At 38.3% G+C, this 17,708-nt stretch overlaps 2 protein-coding genes across 4 annotated transcripts in view; one reads left to right on the top strand and one right to left on the bottom strand.

The window, feature by feature from the left end:
• adcy2b (adenylate cyclase 2b (brain)) overlaps window positions 1–8,313 on the top strand; it is a 65,556-nt gene extending 57,243 nt beyond the window's left edge. The window contains exons 20-25 of one of the 3 annotated variants that reach the window (XM_034241038.1): window positions 4,163–4,321; window positions 5,321–5,467; window positions 6,176–6,283; window positions 7,084–7,198; window positions 7,322–7,446; window positions 7,532–8,313. In XM_034241038.1, coding sequence (XP_034096929.1) covers window positions 4,163–4,321; window positions 5,321–5,467; window positions 6,176–6,283; window positions 7,084–7,198; window positions 7,322–7,446; window positions 7,532–7,684 — 807 coding nt within the window. In that variant the 3' untranslated portion in view covers window positions 7,685–8,313. Of the gene's footprint in view, window positions 1–4,162; window positions 4,322–5,268; window positions 5,468–6,175; window positions 6,284–7,083; window positions 7,199–7,321; window positions 7,447–7,531 lie in introns of those variants that run through there. The other 2 variants (XM_034241039.1, XR_004571641.1) reach the window with 2 other exon arrangements.
• Window positions 8,314–11,017: 2,704 nt separating this feature from the next.
• cunh5orf49 (chromosome unknown C5orf49 homolog) lies at window positions 11,018–14,747 on the bottom strand. Its single transcript, XM_034241139.1, has 3 exons — window positions 14,556–14,747; window positions 13,298–13,414; window positions 11,018–11,729 (listed from the first exon to the last, which is right to left on the bottom strand). Exons 1-3 carry the CDS (start codon window positions 14,670–14,672, stop codon window positions 11,550–11,552), a joined length of 414 nt encoding a protein of 137 aa, XP_034097030.1. The 5' UTR covers window positions 14,673–14,747; the 3' UTR covers window positions 11,018–11,549.
• Between the last annotated feature and the right edge of the window lie 2,961 nt (window positions 14,748–17,708).

Below are 17,708 nucleotides of genomic sequence, written 5' to 3'. Positions count from 1 at the left end.
GGAAGCCGGAAGTGACGTCAATGCGGGAACGCTTCACTGTGCGGCGAGAGAGCCAAACACGGACAAAGTGTGTTGTCATGCGTAGAAATGGTGAATTACTGAGTTTAGGCACGTTAATAACGTTTTAATGAAGTTGACTACAGTATATTCATATTTGTCAGTGCTTTCATGTCAATTCGGCGAACATAAACATAAATGATCGTGGTGAAGATGATGATTACATTAGGATTAAAAATCGGTAGAGAGCTACTGAATTTCCTCCCGTCGGATGTGATATAAAAACAAATCGATTATTTTTGTAGTTGTAAACTCAAGTGGATGAAACTACATTTATTAGTGCTTTCATGTCAATTCGGCGAACATATGATAGATTAAATGATTGTGAGAATGATGATTACAAATCGTTTGTTTGTGCCGGTCTGCATTTCCTGATGAGAAAACAAACCGATGCTTTTTGTAGTTGTACACCAACATGGATTAAATGTGTGGTTTTTTCACCACAATGTTGGGGAAATTAATGGATAAAATGCACAGATTATTATTATTATTATTATTCCCACTCCGATCGGGACACCAGGTCCACCCTTTCCCCGCAGCGAGGCTCCCCCGTTGACAGTTTACGTGGGCTGGGTGCAGTCGCGGACTGGCCATCGGGACGAATCCCGATGGGCCGGTACCGAAGTGGGCCGGTCGGATAAGTCACTAGCACAGGGTCGGCTCCAGAACAAATCGAATGGGGGGGAAATCATTTATCATGGGGGGGCACATACTGCCGTCAACAACCAACACACAAACACCAACGCAACTTCAATTAAAAAAAATTCTGTAAAGTGTATTTCACACACATTGCAGGGTGTAGTGCTATTGTATAGCGTACTATGACTTGTGCATACATGCACGGTTGTGGCACGACCACCAAAACAGAAACATATGGACATAGGCCACCATATGAAAAGTGTGCAAATGTATTTAGTATCCTATCCATGTGAACATGTTTTAGGTGGGGGGGACCTAACCTCCTCTAGGAGGGTCCGTGGGGCAAGCTCCCCCGGGAAGATTATTTTTAAAATATTGAAGTTAAAAGCATCAATCTGGTGCACTTTGAGAGCAAAATGAAGAGATCTATAGCCTATCTCTCAGCATCCATATGAAACAGAACTGTAAACAGATTAACTTTTTCTTTATGGATATTTTACTAATCACTCCCCTTTTAAACTGTATTCTTGTGTTACTGTCCTATAGTAGCCTATTTCATACCCGTTTTTCATTTAGTCTCTTATTCTTTAATAACTATAATGATCATATAAAGGTATTCCTCGCAAATACTTGTTTACATAAATGGTGACCAAACCGTTTGAGACCCACTGAGATAACTTACACTCAAGTTAACTATCTAAACACTGAGAGAGTCCTTACCTCACTGAGCTGAGGTTATACGATCCTCCCAGTCTGACAGGAGAGGACTCTCCTCCACCTTGGTGTAGAAACAGCTCTTTATATCCGTTAGCATAGCTAGCTAACCAGATGCTAACAACAACATTCCACGTTACCACTCCCGCACTCACAAAATGCGCTCGTGCCACACACACAGAGCCGAGCTTGAATGAAACACAGAGACCCAGAAGTAGGCTACTTGTACTCTACTGTATATCATATTATTTTCGATGGCTTTACTGTATAATCAGTGTAACAGATGAACAGATCGCCACTGGGCTTTCATCTAAACACACAGCCACGTAATGATAACAAAACAAAGGTCGGGGGTCATTGGTCAAGCAACACACCAATCAGAGAGCAGCAGTGAGCACACCTCAGGCTGTGTTTTATATTTGTATTCTTTATTTATGATGTATTTCACACAAAAAACCTTTAGTGGAAACGTTTTCACTGATATGATTAAAAAAAAAAAAACTGCAAAGTGGCAAGGCTTGCCCACCCTGCGTTGGGGGGGCACAGTGACTCATTTGGGGGGGCATGGCCCGCGAATGACCCCCCATGACGCCGACCCTGCACTAGCACATCCCCCATATGCGGCGCGTGAGGCTCAGGTTTGGGAAGGCTAAATAACTTTTTTTACCTGACGCTGCCCGCCTCCGGCGTCTATAGAAAAGAGATCAACTCCGTGTGCGGAGTTTAAATCTCTCAAGTCATATTACAGGATAAAGGAAATACAGTTTAAACTGCCGTATGCAGAGAAGACGCCGACGTGTCGCACTTATCATTCATATTACATCATCAATCAGATCATCGATCATATAATATCATAATATATCATATTTCCTTATCTGCCGTGTCTGGCCGTGCAACACTTACAGTGTCACATACTGTATGCAGAAGTATTATTTTTAGCAACACATTATGTTGACGAAACACTCGAGTCAAATGTAATTAAAGTCAGATCCACTGGTGTCTTAGACGTCAACGCGCTCTCAGCTGGTGAGAGAAACCCTGGCTTGAGTTACCGAGTTGATAACCAGCGTCGTAGGACCGCTTAGCGAGATCTCGTTTGTTAGTTTGTTGTTGTTAGTTAGTTTGTTACTCAAACATATCCAGGGTATGTTGAACTGGCTTCGTAGTACAGGGCACAGGTGGCTGGCAGCGCTAATGTCAAAGACACAGACATTGCATTATATTTGTATTTTACCAGGATGCAGTGACACAAATATTTACATATTTACATTTACTACCTACAGCACCCGCCGCCCCTGACATCCCCCACTCCCCCCGTTGACAACTTACTAGCGGTACCGAAGTGGGCCGGTCGAGAGTCCCGGGATGATTTTTAGTCCCAGTCCACCATTGGCTACATGACCGTATGATCGCCCATATTGACGCACCTAATTCCTAAACTTCTAACAGATACAACATAAAGCGATCCTTCAGACTCATATGAGCTCTCAGACACGTTCAACATTAAACTGTCATCGCTGTCTGAGCTTGCTGCTGTGTGCGCCATCGCGTTTACATGCAGATGCTGGGATCCTGAACGGTGCAGCTGGAGCGCTGTGCCCGCAATGACGTCACACGTAATTTGGCGGGACTTGAAGAATCCCCGAGCAGATCCAGGAAATGGTCAACATTGAAGGGCAGATTAATGGTTATCAAAGTACAAATATCCAAAATCAGTTCAGTAACGGTTTTCAAGGGGACAATATTTACTCAAATTGATGGGTTTGGATGATGGGGGAAACTCGTGTCACAGGCTCTTTAAGTTTCAGTTGGTTACGTTTTCCCTGAAATCCTATACATTTTTCATTGAATGGCAAATTATATAAATATTTAAGACACACCCAGGTAAAAAAATATTATGCTTAAATTATACTTTTTAAAGAATGTACTAAGTGCACTTTTAGGATAAATGTACTATTTTTGTCGCATTCAAGTATACAAAAGTGTACTCAAGTTGTACTTGAGTACTACTTAAGCATTAGTTGAGTATACTTGAAGTGTAAATTGTGTGCTAAATTGGCACAACTTTATGTAAACTTTAAGTCTACTGAAGTACTTTAAGTACAATTGTATTATATCACCAGGGTGTTTGAAATATACTTAAAAGGGTATTTAGCTCAATTCATAGTAGTGTATAAGTGTGTTTTGAACAAACTTATTCAAGCACACACGTTATATTTCAAATGAACTTCAAATGCACTTTCTGACTGTATTCAATACTTTTAAATTGTGCTATTATGTTAATAAAAATGTATTTTTGTAAGGTTCTATCACAATTTAAGCACCATAAATCCATGTATTTGAAGTATAATGTTATGATACTATAATGTAGAAGTGCTACAGAATAGAAGTGTATTTTAAGTACAATACTGTTACCACTGCAAGTACTGGGTTATGTGCTACAGAAGCATACTTACAATACATCACTATTATATTTCACATATAAGCTACTTCCGGATACCACTTAAGTGCACACTAATTGTGCTATTCTGTTTCATGACAAATAACACTTCAATTGTGTACAAGACATGAGAGTGCACTCTCATGTCTTGTACATTTCTGTAGCTGAATACATCAGAATTTAACTTGAAAAATGAAATGTGGTCAGTTTCTTTTCTTCACCTGTAGATTCATAAAGTGTCCGTTAGTGTTGGAGAAGAGTGCTGGTGTGAATGACACAGGTGTCTCTTTACTCTGTGTCCTCCTGTAACAGAATGAATATTACTGTAGGTTGGACTTTCTGTGGAGGGACAAGTTCAAGAGGGAGTGTGAGGAGATCGAAACCATGGAGAACCTCAACCGGGTTCTGCTGGAGAACGTTTTACCTGCACACGTCGCCGAACACTTCCTGGGACGCAACTGGAAAAACGAGGTGAATATTCAAGAAAAAACAGTACAGTCTTTTTTCCTATATGTTGAGCTGCGGTATTTATCTTTCAGGTTTTATTTATTAAAACATGTATTTATGATTGTAAGTTATAGGAATATTTTTAAAATGTTTGAGAATATGCTTATTTGCTTTTGCAATGATATGGTTGTATAATGTGTAGCTGGAGACACAACCCTTTAGCTAGCTGAGATCTACATGAAGTTATTGAGACATTCTGATTATTACATGTACAGTATCAATAAGTAATTGAATTTAAGCCACCCTTATTTCTTTTATTGTTTTGTGATATATGTTTAGTATTAACCATCATTAAACATGTGCTACTGTATGGTTAAATAGCAACAACTTTAACAACTGATGTTAAATGTCAGATCAAGTTTTACTCAAAGATATGTTTTGTACAAGGGTTTATGCAACAAAATAAATCTCAAATCAACAAAACATACATTTTCCAATCCCATAATTATGTTGTTATCTTCAGAAACTGGCCTTTTTTTATTTTCTTAAGAATAGACACAAATGAACGAGAGACAATTTGCTAAGAAATATTGCGATAACGGCTTAAAATAATGAATTGAAAGTAGGGAGTTTATACTGCCATACATACTTCCCAGTACAGTATCATTTTGTTTTCATGCTCTCCTGCTTTTGCATGCTAACCCTTCCTTAACTGATGTTGCCACCTTTCCAATTTTTTTGATTTGGTCCATTTTAAGTTGCACTCTCGGTACCCTCATTTAATCTGCTCTGAATCCTGTCTTTACTGTGATGGATGCTGTTGCTATCTTGCTGCTGCAGTGACACTGTGCCCTGACAGAAATGATTAAAGTGTCATTTTATTTATTTAAAGAAATGCCGTAATTGATCAGTGTCAGGTATTCAGCCCATAGATCTTCCCTCTGTGCTTGGGACTCTTTACTTTCTTTCAGTGCTCGATCAATACAACACATGCAGCTGTTATCTCCTCCCTCTCGTTATCAGGACCTTTATCATCAGTCCTACGAGTCTGTGTGTGTGATGTTCGCCTCCATCCCGGACTTCAAAGAGTTTTATACCGAGTCTGATGTCAATAAGGAGGGACTGGAGTGCCTCCGTCTTCTCAACGAGATCATAGCAGACTTTGATGAGGTAAACCCCTCTCACTCTAATAATCCTGCCATCTGACAATGTGGAAATAAATAATCTTTTTCTGAGACACAGCCACACTGAATGATTATGCTCTCAAGTCATCGTCCCTCTTTGTGTCTCTTTGTAGTCATGTCATGTGTCTTGTATAAGCATCTTTCTGTGGTTTTTGTGTCCCCTTTTCTAGCATTGTAGGCATTTTAAGTCTCTTTGTGGTCAATTTAGTCTTTTTGTAGTCTTTTTTTCCCTTTGAAGTCATTTGTGTCTGTTCAGAATGGAGAAGGAATCACATTCATGTTCAATCATCACATGTACACACACAGTTTTGTGTCTCTTTGTGGTTCTGTGTGTCTCTGCAGTCATGTTTACTCATGTTGTAGTTGCTCTATTTCCCTTTATAGCCCTTTTGTGTCTCTTCCTAGTCAGTTTCTGTCATTGTAATGAGACTCAAATTCATTTTGAATATTTTGTGCTTGTTTTGTATCACTTTATATTCATTTTTAATTATGTTTGCGTCTCAATGTTTTTGGTAGTCTTTTTGAGTCTTGTTTAAATCATTTTGTGTTGCTTTATGGTCATTTTGTTTCTATTCATTGTTGTTCCATGTCCCTATAACTGACATTTTGTAGGTAAATACCAGTAAACACCAATAAAGCCGTTTCGGCAGAGATATGCCGTGTTTTTACGCCTGTGTGTGTTATTTTTCCTCAGCTGCTGTCCAAACCAAAGTTCAGCGGAGTGGAGAAGATAAAAACCATCGGCAGCACCTACATGGCTGCAACTGGCCTGAATGTGACTCCGGGACCAGAGTGCGCACAGGCATGATCTTACACACATTGTCACTCACACTGACATTGCATGTGATAGGACTCCTACTGTCAAGCTTTTATTTGAGTTCATATTTGGATAACAGAACAGAGAACAAGAGCCTTTTTGCGAAAACAGAGGGCCAAGTAGTTTTGGCAGCTTGATCTCATATTCAAAAATATTGTCATTTGTCATTTATGGCTACAAAACAGAATGAAGATTAAGCATCAAAATGTGTTTATTTGCTTTGTGTGGGTTGCCCTTAAAATGTGCTACACATAACATTTAAGCACCAGTGATTCATAACTGTGCTCATTTGAATACATGAGTGTTTTCACTGGAAGCAATCTAGATCAGCACTCACAGAGGTAGCAGCACATTTTTATTTTAAAACCAAATCTCTTTAATGCCTGTAGGGAATCTGCTAAATTGACCATTTGCTAAGATCCCTTGCCCCATTAGATGTTGCTTCACCTGTCAAGCCTCCCATTGTAGTACCGCACGTGAGGCAGATTTAACTCTAAATTCTTAGTCGTTTTTTGTAACTCTGGGAAGAATAATATTTAAAATGCCATACAGGGAAAACCTGGGTTGAACACATGGTCCAAACTTAATAAAATAGTCCAGTTTTATTTGAAGGTGGCATCAAGATAATGTTTTTTTTTAAAAAGCCAGTCGAAGAAAACTTGATTGAAGATGCGACGGGATGCAAAAGTTGAATTTCAAAGACGCAACCAATGATTATTCCACTGCATGATATTGGGGTGCTCATAATGATGCATTACCTCGTTTTCTCCCCCATGCATTTTTAGGAACATGACCGACAGAACATGCACATTGGCACCATGGTTGAGTTTGCCTTTGCTCTTGTGGGGAAGCTAGATGTCATCAACAAACACTCCTTCAACGACTTCAGACTCAGAATTGGTGAGGAAATTTCTTCATGGCGAATTATCGGCAGAAATGTCCCATTTGAATGCAAAAGTAATGCTTAGAATACTTAATTATTTAGGAGAATGATCCATTATATTTGTGATTTGGTATTTCTAGGTATAAACCACGGGCCAGTGATCGCAGGGGTCATCGGGGCCCAGAAACCTCAGTATGACATCTGGGGAAACAGTGTGAACGTGGCCAGTAGGATGGAGACCACGGGGGTTCTGGGAAAAATACAAGTGAGGGTCTCTCTTTCCACATTAAAGGTCTTCCAGTGTGATAGAGAACTTCCTATTCTAGTCATGTTTCCTTCTTCCTGTGCAGGTAACAGAGGAGACGAATCACATCTTATCCACACTCGGGTACATGTGTTCGTGTCGGGGCATCATTAACGTGAAGGGCAAAGGAGAGCTGAAGACCTTCTTTGTCCACACGGAGATGACCCGATCTCTTTCACAAGGGACTGTGATGCCTTGAGCGGGCAGAACAAAAACAATCATACGCAAAGTGGCCGTAGATATTTCATGCGCCGTAACTTAAACCCATTACCAGCAGCAGCCTACATTGGATACACGATTGTTGAGAAGCAGTTTTGTCTTTAGCAATAGCATCACAACGTAGAGGTGAAATGTCGCAGTCCTTCAACGCTGCACTCTGGATTTTTTTATAAACTCGAGTGTGACCAAGACGTTGCCCTGAGGAGTCTCTTCACTGACTAAAGGAGTGCCTGACTAAAAAGAGGTTTGCTCTCAAGGACTGCAGCCGCCTGTCTGTACAGTAGTAGTGGTGTGGAGCTAAGTGCCAGTGTTGCAGAGCTTCAGAGCCTTATACTTGAGCTGCCTGCAGAGCTGTGTGTTATTTTTATATATCTGCCTGTTTGGCACTGTGATCCGGTTTGTTCCATTTCATCCTAAATGGATGTTAAAACAGCTAATTGTCTTTTAGGGTGCGATGGATAGTTTGCCAAAACCTGTGAATTGTATTTATAGCTTTAGAGAAACGTTTTTTTTTTTTTTATAATCCACTTAGAACCAGACCAACAGCAATGTGTGTAATGTCCACTGACATCCTTTTGTTATTCATTAAACATTTGTATATAAATTGACGTCTGCTGTCTTTGTGGGTTTGTTTTAGTGCTTTAAAAACAAGTGCAGTTTGAAAGAAGCATCACATTAAAGTAACATTTGTTATCATCTTTGGTTTGAATGATTGGAGATAACACAGGTTTTCATTTGGCATACTTATTTATTGTAGAGACTTTTAAATGCAAAAAGACAGTTTAAGGGCAGGCTCAGTGATCAGAAGAAAAAATAGTACATGCATTATGAAAAGATCACAAAGAAGAGCTTAAATATGTGTGATGAAGTCAGAGATACAAGAAGTATTCGCTGTTTTTCCAACTTTTCCAGAGTCAGACACATATTACGACAGACATTATAACATATGTATTTGTTACAGTCTGAGTTATATTAAACAGAAATATTAAACTATCTTGGCTCCACTGTGTGTCTATGAGATCAAATATCACAGTCATAATCCCTTAAGTAAATGATCAAAACTAAGGAAGGTGAGTGGGGGCCTTTTTTCTAAGCTTGTCTGAAATCAGCTGATTTATTTCATTAGATAATAGAGTGCCACAGTGACACGTCCTAAAACCCGGTCCTTCGACAAAAAAGCAATGCAATTTCTCCATAGGATTTTGGAAAATAGCTCGAAATAAGATCACGTTTTGTTCAGCCGGATAATCTCTACATGTCTACCCTACTTTTATAATTTTCGAATCATAAATCTAATCGATAGATTTATGATCGATAGATATGACCTTATTTCGAGCTATTTTCCAAAATCCTATAGAGAAATTGCATTGCTTTTTTGTCGAGGGAAACGGAAGAAGGTTACTTCCGGGTTTTAGGATGCGTCACTGTGGCACTCTATTCAGAATGCATTAGTAATACTGACCCCTACTTTAACAGTAGCTACTATACTAGCATCTATTATATCAGACAATCATGTTATAGTACATGAACAAGAGTTTCTTTAATAGCATAGGATCTATTTTTAAAGCAATAGAAGCCATTTTGGGGGAAATACAATGGAAATCTATAGCAATGGAAAGATCATCTATTATTAAAGATGCTTATTTCTCCAAATGTCAATGTTTTCCTTTAAATTTAACATGATACTATATTAGTGTAAATGTAAATATCTCATTTATTAAAATACCCTCTCGTTTACAATTGCAAATAATCAATAACACTGTATTTTTTAGTATGAACACTATCATCAGATATGTTCTGTAAGTTAGAACAGTAATTATAATAAAGACTGTCCAACTGAAATGGACGGTGATGTAATGAGCTACTTTTACAGCAGACATCTCTCAGGATGAATCTCTAATGGAGGTGTGAAACCATTGTTTTAGAAAGTGTTTTGTCCACTTTATGCAACAACATTTCCAATTTACTCACCCCTTAAATAAACACTGCTGTTCTAACAAAGAAACAGATTCAAATACTGTGTCCTTTCTAAAAATACATGCTCTATTTCTACCAAAGTACAAAGGAAGAAGAATTTAAGATATGTCAATGTTAAAAAAAAAACATTATGTAAGAGGTTGGTCTTAGTTGCACAAGTTTAGTATTTATAAAAAGGAATCTTCCAAATCAAAGAGGTTATTGATGTGGATTAAGATGGGTTTTTACTAGGGCCGGGACTTTAACGCGTTAATTAAGATTAATTAATTACACAAAAATTAACGCGTTAAAAAAATTAACGCATTTTAATCGCACTTATTTTTGCACCGCGGAACGTTTCTCACTGGATGAGTTTCAGGCGTACCGATTATACTGGAGCACCAACTAACGTTCATGACTTCAGACAACAAAAAACCACAGTGAACAACAGTGGGAAATGTTGTTTTAAAAAACGGACGGATGGAAGCGTTGATAAGAGCACGGTTGTGTGCAAATTATGCAAAAAAGGAATTCGCATATCACCGCAGCACATCAAGCCTCAAGTATCACCTCAATGCAAAAACATATAGCAGCTAGCGTGGACGTTAGCCTCTTTTATCGCGTTCACACCAAAAAGAGCCGATACTAAAATTAGTTCATGAGAACCTTTTTACCCCCACGAAAGTCCCTGCTAGAGAGCAGAGAGCTGCTAGAGAGCAGGGACTTTCGTACGGCTCTCTTGTGAGAAAAGAGCTATATTTCTGATTGGCTGGGCGGATTGCAAACCACGCCCCGTAAAACTCCCAAAAAGTTTTGTGAAGCCGCCATTTTATTATCCTCGCATTAGCATTATTAGCATTAGCCCAGCGCAGAAACGCAGAGAGACTAACTTATGGCAACACCAAATAAAACATGGGAGCGGTGGAGATGAGGAGGTGTCGGCGTTCTGGCGATTTACTCGGAAGGCTGCTGGGAGTCCCAGCAGCTTCTACTGAAGCCAGTCCCCAACTCCGGGGACTTTGGGCGGCAGTATACGCCGTGAAGTGGTTTGCGGCCTGCCAGTAAACCCAAAGCAGAAGAAGAAGAAGTGACGTCAGCGGCTTCATTTGCCTAATCCACCCCCAGGTTCAAAGAGTTCTCATGAACTAAATTCTCATGAACCTTTGTGGGAAAAGTACTGCGGTGTGAATGCGCCTAATGGTATACTAAAATCCATGTGAAAAAAAATTGCTTCTCACTGTTCTTAGGTCAAATATGTATATGCGATTAAAAATGCGATTAATTTCGATTAATTAATTACAAAGCCTCTAATTAATTAGATTAATTTTTTTAATCGAGTCCCGGCCCTAGTTTTTACATAAAGAAAGGGTGACCAAATACTTTGTAACTTGTACATTTTATGTGGATAACTTTTGTCCCTCTGTAAGTAAAAAGAGAGAAATCCTGTCTGTAAAAATCCACAATATGCCTTTCATCCAGAACATTCAGTGTCTTATATATATAAAAGCCGTCATTATACTGAAGGCAGAAATCTGAACAGACTGATCTTTAATATGGTGCAATGTCGAGATGCAATAACTGGAAGACATTTTGGATGTGTGCCACCTTAAGCTTAAATAACACTGGTACTGATGGAGCAATCTTAGCTTCAAACAAGAACATAGCTTGAGCTTCCTAGGAAATGTCACTGTCTTAATATCTTCTCGTATTTTGACGGAAAATGTCAATTTAAATAACGATTTTTTTTGCTTATAACCATAATGAATGTATCAGAATGAAGTGTAACCTAATTAAAGTTTGCTCGATTCTAATTTTCATCAATTCAACTGAAATCTACAGGCTGCAACACTGTTTTATTATTTTCACTTTCATCTTATTTTATGATACTTTCAAATAGGGACCACTGATCCGTATGCCTGTGCCACATTCCAGGTGATCCCGTTTTTCATGAAAAATTCGGCTTTTGTGTAAGCGACACGAGAGTGCTGCCGGCCCGGTTGGTAGAGGGCGGGAACAGGGCGACGGCCATACTCTGCAGAGGAGCGCACCGGGACGATCCGCAACTTCTCCTGGAGACGATCAAGACAAAATATACAGAATAAATACTCAAAAATAAGTGAATTAAACTAATCTTGGCTTGACACTCCCCATCCATGTTAAATTAGAAAACAGACAATGGAATTAGGAAATGTATTGCATATAATAACCCAGTCTGACCCGGACACATTTTTGAACACTTAATCAGGGGTGTCCAAACTACGGCCTGGGGGCCAAATGCGGCACGCGGACCATTTTGAATCGGCCCTCAGCATTTTCAAAAAGTATAATGGAATATGGCCCACAAATTAAACTTGTGCTTTTTTTATATTGTATTTCTTAAATATATATGTAAAAATATATCACGTAGTAGTATTCATGTGTTAATAATAAACCCACTTTTCAAATAAATTCAGTCCATTAAAGTTGGAAACGTTTTCTAACAAATCTAAGTTGATAAGAAAAAAGCCCAATAACTTATTTACATAACAAGCTTGACGTATACACTTCCTGTTTCCCCTTATTACAATCAATCTGAGGCTTCTGTTTTAAGGAATGAGCTAAACACTTTTTGTAGCAAAGTAAATGGAGATCATAACTTACCTACATTTGATTGATTTTGCTAACTTATAATTTAACTTATAAGGCAATATACCTCACTTCTAGCGAGTGGCCCAGCCCTTCGTATATTTTTCTGTATCTGGCCTTCGCTGAAAAAAGTTTGGACACCCCTGACTTAGATCCTTTTAGTTTAGGGAGGTCCGGCTAACTCTTTTCAGAATAGACCGTACCTCCCTTCACTGCAGGGTTTTCTATTTCCATTAGTGACAGGATCAAATAATAACATGCTGCCATTATCCTCTGAATAGTTTGTACAAAAAATAGTTTTTAATTCACATTCAAATGTGAAGTCCTGAACAGAAACATCTACATTCAGAGGGAGCTGTCACCATCACTGCCAGAAAGCCTCTTGACTCACTGTAATTATAAACTCCACTGTGTGTGTGTGTGTGTTTGAGTTTGCATTTGAGCGTGTGTGCGTGCGCGTGTTATTTTGACACCCTCTCTGCTTTCAGGGACCCACAAACTCTCTGTGAGCCAGTTTACTGGACATAAATAATTCCTCTGTGGAGATGAAATGGCTTCAAAAGGAGCCATCAACAGATGTCATAAAACTTAGATGTATGTGTCACTTACCACACGGTTCATATGGAACATTTCTAAATATAGAAGCTGTATGTAAAATATCAGCTTCTGTTTTCAAGTATGTGTGTCTTTGCCCCACCATTTTAATATGAGAGACATTTAAGAATCATATAAATCATATAAACAAATATGTTTAGGGCTATATACATGTCCCTATGTTTGTTAGGTGTACATGAAATGTTATCAAAGAATAACCACTGATAACAGATGTTATTATGGTATGTAAAATCTGCATAAGTGAAATGAAATTCAGGAGTTCTGAACAACAGAAACAAAGAGACAATTTTCCCTAACTAGGACAAACAATGCTAATATTTTACTGAGTCCAGGCCAGACACTTGTTATAATCATAAGTTGGAGCTCATCAGCAAGCAGTTTAAAGTGTAATCATTACCTCCTCATTTATGTCCAGCCCTGTCCCTTTATGGTGTTTCCTGTCATCTCGGTGCAGCCTCATGTCGTAGCTCCCGGTCTGGTTGAACACTTGGTCGTACATGGAAACTTCCAGGACCTTTAAATACGAAGACATTGATCATTCAAAGCATGTTGTCAAACACTAGTGCGTCCTAAATGCTCATTTGGCTGAAGGAGAAAAGGGGTCAAATTAAAGCAATTATCCAAACAACCTCTTCAAATCAAGTTAAACAAAGAAAACAAATAAAATACAATGGTGTAACTGTAGTTTTCTGTTGTCAATCAGAGTGTTATGACATTGTTGGACAAAGGTTCATGATCTTTCCATCTCCTTCTAAAACTACTTTAACGTTTATCAACTAACTTGAATTGTTTCTGCAAATGTATTTCTAAATGAAGTGATCTCAATCGCCTTAATAGGTTATAATAAACTCTAGTGTTGTAGTGCCGAGAGATAGGAGTCGGAGGCGGTGCATCGAAGGTGCAAAAGGGAACTTTAATGAGGAGCAGAAAAGGACATGTTACTGGCTTGCAGTCCGAGTAGACAAGAGAAAGAAAGCCAGGAGGGCACACAATATATACAGGTAGCAACACATATGTCCGTAAGGAAACAATACCCCTACCCCACAGTTCCGTGGTGAATTATGTCAACCAGTAATCACTACACAAGCCCCCCCAGAATTCAACCATGGACACAATCCTCGCGTCCGGGAGGAAGCACCACAGGGGCCGAGGAGGGCGGGGCCGCAGGAGAGGGTAGGGGCCCAACAAGGTCGAGGGCATCCCCACCGGCGATACAACAACAACCCCACAGTTCCGTGGTGAATTATGTCAACCAGTGATCACTACAGTGTACTCTTTATCCTTGGAGCACAATTGTATCTGTAGTGCATTTGAGAAATATTATTACAGTTGCATGTATAAAATGGTTCTTCTTGTGTCTTTTAACATCACGTATGTTTGTTTATATGGAAAATAAGTGCAGGTGATGTTTTAAAAAAGAAAACATTTTAAATTAAACTAGTTAGCTTTAGCTTTAACAAACTACCCTGACATGTTCTGTCCAGATCACCCAATACTTTTCAAATATTATTAGATTATCTACTGTGTGTGGACAGTGTGGCCGATGGGAATACAATTCAAACATGTTTTCTGCTTGATATTGTCACAATATCGCGATGATTCGTTAGCTAGAGCTAGCTTGAATAGCAACAACAGTTCACATTCCACCACGTTACCTTGGAGTCTTGGTTATAAAACGACATTTCCTTTGGGTCCTTTCGTCGTGGTGGGATAAAACTGAAGGGAGACAAGAGGGCAAGTGGTTTGGTTTTTGCCTCGAGGGAAACGTCCATCTTTTCGGTTAAAAACAAACACTTATTATAGTTAGTAAAGCTAAAAAGATCAAGCTGAATCCCCCAGTTAATAGAGACTGGCGTCTGTGGTCGCTAGGATACTGGCATGCTGCCTTCATGGGCTCTTTGTTTGTTTGTACTTTAGAGATTCAAACTAAAAATTCCTTTTACAAATGTATTGGGAAAACACTTAGCTATGTTATTGTCACTTCATCAAGAATACAAGCATGTAAAATGTGTGATAAATGTTTAAATAAATGCAAGATAAAGGAAGTGTCTACATTTTAACAAACAACATTATAGAAAGATGTGTATTTGATATGAAGAGTGATTTCTGTGGAAAAGAAAAACTCAGATGTGTTCACTGTAGGCCTATATAAGAAAGTTATGGATCTATGCAGCTAAAATAAACTGAATATGAATATATTAGAATTCATGCTATATTTGTGTCAATATGAGATTAAGAAATACTGAATATCATAGAACTATTTATTACATTTTTGGGGGAAATTCCATATTTATAGAAAAAGTGGTCGGCCAACTTTCCTGTATTAATGAATTAATACATAAAAAAGGACATGTCACTTCTAATGTTTTAAGCAAAACAGCTATCGAGATCTTTCAGTTAGTAACCTTGGCATTATAAAATGTTTATGTATTTTTTGTCTTCTTTTTTATTGATATTGTCCATGTTTTAGTTACCTCTGTATGTGAACATCTCTTCAAATCTCTCTGCTATATAACATGTGCAATATTATTAATAATATGCTATGATAACGTGCAATTACGTAACTGCCACTACGTTTTATTTTTTGCACTACTAAATACTGCTAATAATTGCATTGATTGTGTGACCATCTATGTTTCATGTTTTCTGTAGATGTTTAATTGCTCTTTTTACTGCACTTTTAGTGTTGTGCTGCTGTGTTTATTGTATTTTTGTTACTCTGGCACAACAATTTCCTTTGGGATAAATAAAGTCTTATCTTAAATGTCCTTACATTGAAGCATGACACATTGAGATGTCCATTGTTATTAAATCAATGTGTGGGAATACTAGCCAACCAATGCTGCTTTTGTCCTCTAAATACATTTGTTGAATTATTTTTTTCCTTTCTCCACATTTTCATTATTTGAAATTACGAAAGGCACAATTTATGATATGACCTGATAATCGTTTCTAATGCACCCCTTTTCATGAGGCACAAGAAAGAAAAAAAAGCAGCGGAAAGAGGAAAGCCACTCCTGGGTTTATTAAGGTAGTTGTTACAGCTGCTATGCTTTTACCATCAATTATTGATAACGCTTCCATTATTTTCACTTGGCAACTTTGGGTGACCCTCATAAGATGATTGCTAAATTCCAATTATGAAACTGATTTATGAGATAATAACCTAACTGATGAGTAACTCATGTATCTATGTTAAGTATGTTATTGATTTGTATTGATATATCTTTAACTAAAGTTCAATAGGGAGTAGGTGATGCACAAGTGTACATACAGGTTGAACTTTTGAAAAACGGATCGAACTGTTGTAAAATTATACATATGTCTTCGATAAAGTAACAAAATATCTTCCATCATAAGGAAAATACCTATTAAATTGTCTGTTAGCTGATTGAGTTTTTACAAAATAGTCATCCCTGCACCATTGTCTTCTTTTATTCTAATAACACTTGTCAATTCAAGGTCCTTCAAAGGTCTCTCCCTGCATCTGCTGCAGAATCAATTTATAGCTCTGGAAAGACTTTGCCTCGAGCACAGTGTGGAATATGTGTTTCAGTTATAGGTGACAAGAAAGTCCAATTGCTGGGGCTTCAAATAGACTATAAATAATCTCACAGTCCCTCAGCACTATGTAGAGATGTATTATATAAATATTATATTTGGAACATTTATAAACGGAAAAGAGAATTATGAGTATGCTGATAAAACCAGTATATTTTTTATTCAACATTTTAAAAACAGTTTTGTTATTTTAATTTGTGGCACACAAAATAAGCATTATGTTAGTTTGAGACACACAAATGGACATAAACACACGTTAACCCGCCACTGAAACAGTGTTTTTTGCAATGAAAGTGTCCTGAAAAAGTGGGTATTGTCCTAATAATTGGTTTGGTAAACCTCTTGGCTGTTTCCCTTTTGGAGAATACAGACAATACATAGAGAAACACCTTATTTGTGTGGCATTAAAGCCTCTGCACACACACACACACACACACACCACACACACACACACCACACACACACACACACACCACACACACACACACACACACACACACACACACACACACACACACACACACACACACACGCACGCACACACACACACACCACACGCACGCACACACACACAGAACAAAGCCTTGAAATTCACTGAGAGCAGTGGTGCCCAGATGTTGGATAAAACTGCCAAAAAATCAGCAGCAGAGTTCAAGAGGTTTCCAACAACTGTGACGTAGAGGGGGGACATGTGGACTAAGAGGGGGGGGCATGATCACCACCTGCTTTCATTCATTTCAGAGGTTGTCTCTGAGCACAGGAGTAATTACTGCTGACATTTCAGGAGGCAATATTGCTATTTGGCAGCGACACAGTGGGAATGAATGCACCTGAAGGCAGCAGTCAGTCATTCAATGGCCCTGATTTATTAAAAGGAGGTACCAGTGTTGCTGAGACTTCTTCTCATAATGCATATTTTTCTCCCCTGATTCAGATGATGTTTTATTTATAGGGCAATTGAATTGCTTTAGTATATTATTAAAAGTACATTTTACTGGAAAGAAGTTCGTATCACAATGAAGCCTGAAACACATATTCAACTGGTAATGAGGATTCATTGGACAAAGATCAGTGATAATGAAGGTCATATCTATTATTAAGCAACAGAAACATTATTTTAACTAACCTGGACAACCATTTTAACTATCCCGGACAACCATTTATTTCTAATATGGGTTATTAAAGTTCAAGGTTAAAGGCCCTGAAAGCCGTTTTTTTCCTGAATCATCTGCTTCTTTCTTGTTGTT

The sequence above is a fragment of the Gymnodraco acuticeps genome, unplaced genomic scaffold (genome assembly GCF_902827175.1).
Source record: "Gymnodraco acuticeps unplaced genomic scaffold, fGymAcu1.1, whole genome shotgun sequence".
Taxonomy (NCBI): domain Eukaryota; kingdom Metazoa; phylum Chordata; class Actinopteri; order Perciformes; family Bathydraconidae; genus Gymnodraco; species Gymnodraco acuticeps.
Note: the sequence above shows the minus strand (reverse complement) of the source record. Positions and strands in the feature narration are given on the sequence as shown.

Excerpts from the sequence above, each read along its gene's own strand:
- cunh5orf49 (XM_034241139.1), bottom strand. The coding sequence starts at position 14,672 with ATGGACGTTTCCCTCGAGGCAAAAACCAAACCACTTGCCCTCTTGTCT. Across the intron at positions 13,415-14,555 it reads TTTATAACCAAGACTCCAAG|GTCCTGGAAGTTTCCATGTA; the intron begins GTAACGTGGTGG and ends TCGTATTTAAAG. Across the intron at positions 11,730-13,297 it reads GGCTGGACATAAATGAGGAG|GAGAAGTTGCGGATCGTCCC; the intron begins GTAATGATTACA and ends GATCGTCTCCAG.